Below are 9,585 nucleotides of genomic sequence, written 5' to 3' on the forward strand. Positions count from 1 at the left end.
TAAATGATTCATAATAGGTTCTGAATTCAAAGTAGCTACTGAAAAATTCATACTATAATGCAAAAGTTTGGGGGCAAGTGCAGTAAACTAAGCAAATAAATAGAAATGAAGCGCTAAAACTTGTAGAAAAAAATACCCTGTATTTTTGTTCGCTGTAGAAGATGTTTTATTATGTCTTATTTTCACTTAGAAAATCAACAAAACCTCATCTGAACAGGAGTATTCAAATTTTTGCACATGCCTGAATCATGTTAAGTACATAATATGCATTGCAATATCAAATATTAATTATAATAGTGTGTCCATTAAAATGCACCTAGGAACATGCATAAGACACTGGATTATGTTTTATTGCTCTTAGTTAGCATAAGGATTAAAAATACATCACACAGATATCTTACACTGCAATCTCTTACCATACTGTCAGTGTCTAAAGCATACATACATACATACATACATCATCTAAACTGCTTATCCTTCTGGGTCACGGTGGGGTGCTGGAGCCTATCCCAGCTGTCATTGAGCGGAAGGCAGGATACACCCTGGACAGGTCGCCAGTCCATCGCAGGGCAGACAGACAGACATATTCACAACCAGGGGCAATTCAGCATGTCCAGTTGGCCTGACTGCATGTTTTTGGACTGTGGGAGGAAAGCGGAGTACATGGGGAGAACATGCAAACTCCACACAGAAATCGAACCCAGGCCATTCTTGCTGTAAGGCGACAGCGCTACCCACTGCGCCACCATGCCGCCTTGTCTAAAGCATATAGCTGAATAAATATATTGAATCTCCTTTGATAATTTCAGGTCAGCATGTCTGGGTCTGATTATTGTAGTATTTTATAAAAAGAAATGCTAACATAGTTTTCTCCTTCGCAAGTACGTTGGCTGATGAAGTCTGATTCAGGAGTCAGTGGACCCTTCAGTGCAGGCTCTAGAAAAGCAACAATAGAGTTCTTCAGAAGAATATAAGCCTACTTTACACATTTTTCAAATTTTTTACTTTTTTAAAAAATATTTTAACAAATTAAAAACAAACAAAAAATTATATACCATTTGAGCATCCATTACGATGTCATCAAGCCATCTTCCATCTTTAAATGACTGAAACGATATCTTCACAATCATTATTCTACTAGAAATGTGATCCAATCTGTGGAGATAATTAAATACCCAAGAAAACACGATACCATTATGCTTGATCAGAATACAACCATCACTGAGAATCACCATCATGTAGTCAGAGATTACAGCCTATCAATGTAAAATGGAATGCATGTGTTATCCTCTAGCTCTATATAACTGTTCAGTTTTTTTTTGTCTTTTATTTTGAACAAGAACATTTTTTGGATGGTGGACTATTCTGAACCCAGCAGTGGTCTTGGTGTGTAAAAATCCAGCAACACTGTTAGATCCACCAAACGAGTACCATATCAATGTACTAATCTACCACTGTCTAATCAACAGCAGTCCCAGAAACTGACCAATAATTACAGGGGTTAAACACAGCTGATAAAATATGCATGACAACATATGGCTACAGCATCTACAGTGGACTATCAAAATAAAGTGTAACTAAAAATTTTTACAAGCAACATCAAAAACAGAAAAAGAATACACATAGACCATTACAAAGCTATTTTCTAGGCCTATTACTATCTTCCTATTTATCCTCCTGAAAAATCTACAATTATTTCTCTCAATAGTTTTTACTGTTAAAACTGCAACATTTTATGATATCCATGGGTTTTCCTTACACTTTTTGAACTGATTAGCCTTATGTATTTTAATGTAGCAAATACACAATATTTAAGGTAAGGGCTGTATGCATATTCTAAACAAGAATCCTTTGACTGGCACTTTGGAATGCTTTGGAAAGAATGCTTTGGCTGGCAATTGAATGAAGAGATATTAAACCTACATATATTTCCACTATGATATAGAGTATATTTTGATGTCAACAAAGTTATGTTTTTCATATATTATATTAATATACTGGAGTTTAAAGTTTGTTTAAAGCTTTATCATTTTGAGCTTTTTTTTATCATTTTTAATACTTGGACACAAATCATTTGACTGCCTGAATCTGGAACCCACAGACTAACTGGATATCCAGAATGGATACATCCATGAACTGGATTAACTGGCTAAACAAGATCAAAACAATCAATAATATTACTGACTGGTTATCCAGAATCAATATGGTCATGAACTGGAATAACTGCTTTCCAGGGTCAGTACAGTCGTGAACTGGATTAACTGCTTATCCAGGATCAGTACAGTCATGAACTAGATTAACTGGCTATCCAGAAAAAACACAGTCAATGCAGGAAGTAAATGGCTATCCAGGATCAACACTATCAGTAACAGGATTAATTGGCTATCCGGGATCAATACAGTTATGAACTAGATGAACTGGCTGTCAAGGATCAATACAATCAATAATAATATGAATAACTAGTTATCCAGGATGAATACAGTCATGAACTGTATCACCTTCCTATCCACGATCAACACAGTCATGAACTGGATTAACTGCTTATCCAGGATCAGTACAGTCATAAACTAGATTAACTGGCTATCCAGGGTATGTACATTCATGAACAGGATTAACTGACTGTCTAGGATCATTAGAGTCATGAACAGGATCCCTTGACTTTCTGGGCTCAATTCAGTCAATAATAGAATGATAGGCTATGCAGGATCAATACAGTCATGAACTGGATTAACTAACTATCCAGGGATCAACACAGTCATGAACTATATTACTTGACTATCTATGATCAGTACAGTCAAATACTGGATTTACTGATGTTCCAGGATCAATGCAGTCTTGTGCTGGATTGAATGACTCTCCTGGATCAATGCAGTCATAAAAAGCATTGAATGACTATCCAGGATCAAGATAGTCATGAACTGGATTAAATGTTCATCCAGGATCAATGCAGTCTATAATACAATTAACTGGCTATCCAAGATTAATACAGTCATGAACTAGATTAACTGACTATCCAGGATCAATAGAGTCATTAACTGGATTAACTATACAGGACCAATAAAGTCATGAAGTAGATTAAGTGATTATCAAGGATCAGTGCAGTCAGATACTGGATTTACTTAGTATCCAGGATCTATGCAGGATTGAATGACTATCCAGGATCAGTGCAGTCATTAAGTGGATTAAGTGATTATCCAGGATCAATGCAGTTTGTCATAAAATTAAATCACTATCCAAGATTAATACTGTCATAAACTAGATTAACTGACTATCCAGGATCATTACAGTCATTAACTGGATTAACTAGCTATCCACGATCAATACAGTCATTAACTGGATTAACTGGCTGTCGAAGATTAATGGTCAGTAGCAGGATTAATTTGCTAGATCTAAATCTCACATTAACATAGTCATTAAAAAGGATTTCATGCAGGTTCCAGAAGAAATACAGTCATGAACAATATCCAGTTGACTATTCAGAATCAGCAGCTATTGGCTACCCAAGGCAAGCTGCTCATCATGCTGTGAAAAGTACTACTAGGTTTGCTAGCATGCTAACTAGATAAGCTTTAGGTAGCTCATAAATTGATCTGTTAGGCATTTGTGAATGTTGTCAAACATATCCTTTAAAAAATCACACTTTTCTTAGCTTTACTGTTTGCTAAACACAACCTAATTAGCAATTAGCAACACAGTCATGAACTGGATTAACTGCTTATCCAGGATCAGTACAGTCAAAAACTAGATTAACTGGCTATCCAGGATGAACACAATCAATAAAGCAAGTAACTGGCTATCCAGGATAAATAGCATCAGTAGCAGGATTAAAGTGCTATACAGGATCAACACAGGCAATAATATGACTAACGGGCTATCCAGAATCAATACGGTCGTTAACTGGATAGTAACAGTTTATGACTGTATCAACCCTCCAATAAATCTAGTCATCAACGAGATTAATTGACAATCTAGGATCAATAATGTCAATAAAAGGATTAATTTGCTATCTCAGATTAACACAGTCATTAATTGACTATCCAGGATCAGCAACTATTGGCTACCCTGGACAAGCAGCTCATTATGCTTTGAAAAGTTTGCTAGCATTCTAACTAGATAAGCTTTAGGTAGCTCATAAGTTGATCTGTTAGGTATTTGTGAACGTTGTCAAACATATCCTTAAAAAAATCACACTTTTCTTAGTTTTACTGTTTGCTAAACACAAGCTAACTAGCAAGATAGCCAGTTAGCAATGCTACATGGTAAGATAACTGACTAGCTTGTATAAGAAACATTATCTATCCACACTATCTATCAGTTGATGAAATGACTTTAGTAAAATTTTGTACCCATTTGTTTTATCCTAATAGATTTCAGTATAGAAAAAGCTCATAGACAATGTATTTGTGGAGTTACCTGTTGCTCTGCACGAGCAGGAGGCACCGGTAGGAATTTGAAAAACAGCAAAGGCGCAGGCTGATGATGTCAGAAATCGTTGATTGGACGATAGTAGTGTTTATCCAGGAAAAGAAAATAAATGATTGTCCAGGTATGAGGCGCCACTTATGAAAATCACAATGTGACCCCAGAACCACCGCCAGCATTGACAGCATGTGGCCCCGCCAGCAGGCCCAGAGGGTGGCCAAAAACTTCTGCTGCTGACAGCGTCACCTAATGACCGGGAGGGAAGCTCCATGCCTCCCTGGGATGCTCCATTATACCCAATCATGTTACTGACCTGTTGCCATTTAAACTCCAGGTGTTTTTTTTAGCATTACACAACTTTACCAGCCTTTTGTTGACCCTGTCCCAATTTTTCTGGAATGTGTGGTTGGCATCAAATTCAAAATGGGCATATATTTTTCAAAAAAGAGTTTCAACATTTGATATGTTGTCTTTGTACTATTTTCAATGAAATATAGGGTTTAAATGATTTGCATATCATTGCATTTTGTTTTTGTTTATATTTTGCACAGCATCACAACTTTTTTGGAAATGGGGTTGTATGTAAAAAAGCAGCTGTCATGGTGAAACATGGGGCAGGATGTTTGGTCAATTTTCACATTTATGATATTGACATTTGGGTGTACCTAAGGATAAATTAGATGTAACATGGCGTTTGTGGTGAGGGATGGAAGGAAAGGACACAGACAAAAGCAGTGCCCCTTTTAGTCAATGCTTTACTTTTCAATAAAATGGGGAATGGAGACCAATATATATGATAGATATTTGGGTTTAACAACAATAAATAAAAACATAGACGAGCAGCATGAGTAGTATTAAAATGTAGCAGGTTAACAAGTGGATGTGTAAGACACAGTGTGATTGACGGGACATAGTAAGTCAGTAATAACTACACTGGAGGGAAACTAGGCTGATCTGTCAGGAATCAGGAACCAGGTGGACTATGGATGATACCAAAGAAATGAAAAGAACAAAACATATTTCTACCATGCCTAAGCAGACAACCTAACAAAAACAAAATGAGGCTAGAGCAGTAAATAAGCTAGCTACATATTCAAACAAAAATTCAAACAAACTCCCAACGACCTAATGGCCACACACACACACACACACATTTTAAAATTCACAGCATTATTGCTTTTTTTATTCCACACAACCTTATCTATAGAGTTTTTTTGGAGGTGTGTTTTTCAGGATGACATAAACATAGATCAGTTATAAATATGTTTGATCTCGCTTGCAATTTTGCTCTCAAAGATTTTGTGCTGCTGCAGAAGGTATTGTATGAAACCTTTGCAGATCAGTTTTTAACATCCTGCAGTCTTGTTTCATTTGAGTTGATTAGTGTTACATAGATTGTCATTTGCTATTGATTTACTTTGTATGCTACACATTCTCTGAATCATTTTATTTGCATGTATGTTTTGATGATTTATAGTTTGATTAACTGAAGCCTCTGTAACTATCCTTTCTTACATTTACTTTAAAACCAGTCTCCAGATATGAATACTGTGGTGCCCCTTGAGAATGCAACATTCATTCATCCCCCCACATTTTACATTAGTGGACTGTACAACATGCCGCATGCAAAGTATTACTATATGTTTTTGTGTTTTGTGTACGCTGTGACTATTTTAGGGAATTCTTTTATAATTGGTACTATTTACCTGGCACATACTCTGCATACAGCAAAGTACATAGCTGTCTTCAACTTGGCCTTGTCTGATCTGTGTGGAAACTCTGCTCTTATTCCAAAGTATGCAGACATGTTTCTGCTTGAGAACCAGTACATATCTTATGAAGACTGTCTGACAAGCATGTTTTTTGTTTTTCTTTTTATAAGCCAGCAGTCTTTTACTCTGCTTGCTTTGGCCTTTGACAGAGTAATTGCTATATGTTTTCCTCTGAGGTATCATGTAATTGTCACCAAATCCACAATGACTCTAATCATTGGTGTTATGTGGATCATCTCTGTATTAATCAATACCATCCTTGTATCTCTGGTTACCAGATTGTCTTTCTGTGCATCTACAACAGTTGGCAGTTATTTCTGTGACCATGGCCCTCTCGTCAAACTATCTTGTAATGATAATACTTCTAATTACATGATAGCCGATACCTATATTTCTTTTGTTCTTTGCATTCCATTGACGCTAATAGCTTTCTCATATGTTTGTATTGGCACTGCATTGTTTAGGATCTCACATGGTACTGAGCGAATCAAAGCTATGAAAACATGCACTTCACACCTCATATTAGTGGCCATGTTTTATCTACCAGTCTTTAGCATTTATATGTTGACTCTTACAACAACTGTACAAATAAATACTAGAATATTGAACTCAGTCGTAGCACAAGCAATACCACCCATGTTAAACCCCATCATATATGCTCTGAAGACAGAGGAGGTATTGCAGTCTATTAAAGTACTCTATAAACGAATCAAGGTGAACTTTACAATGGAATATTCTGTGAAAAGCATAGCAAAGAAATAAACTGATAAAAAAAATCTGTAATTGGAATATTTGTAATATCTGTAATTACTAGCAGATAATTGCCCACTGTTTTTCTCACTTTTTCTTACAAACAGACTCCAATGCTTTTCTTCAGGCTGTCATTAAAATTTCTTGACATGTCCTGCAATTTAATTTAATGATTTTGGGTAAAGATTACTTGTTTCGCATTTACACATATATCGCCTTCTTTTATCCCAAAACTAAACAATCATAATATGTCCATATTATATACATATAAAATATATCCTATTATCATAAATACAAAGAGGAGAGCTTAATTTTATGGCAAAATGCAGAGTATTAGTTAATTTGTCACTGGTGTTGCCCCTTAATAGGGCAACATATATTTCATAAATGTCATAAATTTATTTATTTTTCATTTATGTTAAATGTGACTGTATTTATTGAAGAGATTCAATTCAATACTAGTTTACATATTTTAACATACCACCATATGCTAGTCCAGGTGGTTCCAAGAGTTCAGAAACTGTTTCATGCAAATGCACATACTGTAAACACAGAAAAAGTGCTTGCTTTGCATGTTGTCCAAATGACCAGTACACTGGACACTGAATATGTTTCCCAGTAAACAGAAACACAGTAATGTATTAATATAGTAATTTCACTAATTAATTGATGTATTTAGTTTTTTAGTAGGCAGTAGCAGACACATTTTAAAACAAAACATTAGTTTTTAAAATGTCCAGTATCAGGACTGAGGAGGGTACGTCTCTTGTTGCAAAGTAACCAGCTTTACCTGAATCTCTACACTGCCTACACAGCCCCTGCCTTTCCTGCACTCTGTTTGGCTGACCTAGCCAGGGTAGCAAAATGATGAAACAAGCAATCAAGGAGTTAAATATTGGTAAAGATCCTATTTCTATATTTACTACATGACATTAACATTAGACTCTGATGTTATATGAATGTGGTATAACACCAGTGACTGTGATGCCAGTGGCATTCTGGTTAAAATTAATGATTTTGTATATTGGCTGACTCTTTGGCAGTCAGGTGACCTTGTAAAACAGTAATAAAAATGACATATGGCATTATTTTTGACAAATTTTTAATTATCCAGCCATTAAAGCACATGACACCAGTGACACACAGACGTTATGCACTGTCTGATAAACAAAATTATTAATAAATTCATTAAATATAGTTAACAAGTATGGACCTTCTCATGCTTTGAGACATGCTTCAAATCTGATGAGCCTTGATCCAAGGAAACAGTTTAATAGAGTTCAAAATACTATGTTAAAATGTCCTGATAACATCAGTGATCACAATCTCTGTCACAAATGTCATTTTTAAATAAAATACATATTTTTAAATGTAGTATAATGTTAATGATACACAACGTAAACATGAATATGTTTTATATAAATACCTAAGTTACACCTTTTAAAAATGTTTTGTATTAAAAATGGTTTCTCAAATGATGAAAATTGATTGTGTGATGAGCGGTTTTACATAAGAAGAGCGACTACGAAACAGGATTAAAAAGAAATCTCAGAGAAATCATGAGGGAAATGTGTTTTTTAATCTTAGGTCAAATGTGTAAATGTATATACTGATTTTTGGAGCTGTGCCTAATATCTTAAGCATCTTTTTAAGCCCTGCAACCTGTGCAGTTTCTCACTTCAAATGGAGAACGACCCATATAAATATATATTGTGCCCTCATGTATATAGGCACCTGGTGAACATAAACAAAACAGGCTGTAAAAAAGCATTCTTTACAGCTTTCCCTTTAAATCTGACATCCAAAATATTAACAAAAGTCTAACTTTTATTTGAAGTACAATTATTTAAATAAATAAATAAATAAATGAATAAATCTTATCAGCAAATAAACATTTTTCTCAAATCTGTGTGCCACAATTGTTGGCAGCTCTTCATTCAATACTTTGTGCAGGCTCCCTTTGAAAAGATAACGGCTCAGAGTTTTCTCCTATAATGCATAATGAGACTGCAGAACATGTGGTAAGAGATCTGAGACCATTCTTCCATAAAGAACCTCTCCAGATCCTTCAGACTCCAAGGTCCACACTGTGGACTCTCCTCTTCAGCTCATCCCACTGTTTTTCTATGGAGTTTAGGTCAGGACTGGGGCGGCAATGGCAAAACCTTAATTCTGTGGTCAGTTAACAATTTTTGTGTTTGATTTTGAGGTGTGCTTTGTATCACTGTCCTGCTGGAAGATCCAAACTATGAACCAGTTTAGGCTTCCTAGCTTAGGCAGTTTATTTGTGCTGGTACTTGATGGAGTCTGTGATACCCTTTATCAGGATAAACTGTCCAGGGCCTTTGGAACAGCCCCACAGTATCACAGTTCCATCACCATACTTCACAAAGGGGATTAGGTATTTTTCTGCAAGGCTATCTTTGTGTCCACGCCAAACTCACCTCTGGTATTAGTCGCTAAAAGACTTTTTGGTCTCATCTGACCATAGACCATGGTCTAACTGAAAGTTCCAGTAATATTAGACCATCAGTAGGAGCTTCAATTTATTGGTCCTTGACTGCAGAAACTTTCTTCTGGCAACCCTCTCAAACAACTTGTAGTTATATTGGTGTTTGATTGTAGTTTGGGAGGACGCTGC

General features: G+C 35.7%; 1 protein-coding gene across 1 annotated transcript; it reads left to right on the top strand.

Moving 5' to 3' along the window:
- The first annotated feature begins 5,963 nt into the window (after window positions 1-5,963).
- On the top strand, window positions 5,964-6,956 carry LOC118800824 (putative gustatory receptor clone PTE03). Its single transcript, XM_036560967.1, has one exon. It carries the CDS (start codon window positions 5,964-5,966, stop codon window positions 6,954-6,956), a length of 993 nt encoding a protein of 330 aa, XP_036416860.1.
- Window positions 6,957-9,585: the final 2,629 nt, after the last annotated feature.

The sequence above is a fragment of the Colossoma macropomum genome, unplaced genomic scaffold (assembly GCF_904425465.1).
Source record: "Colossoma macropomum unplaced genomic scaffold, Colossoma_macropomum, whole genome shotgun sequence".
NCBI classification, from domain to species: Eukaryota; Metazoa; Chordata; class Actinopteri; order Characiformes; family Serrasalmidae; genus Colossoma; species Colossoma macropomum.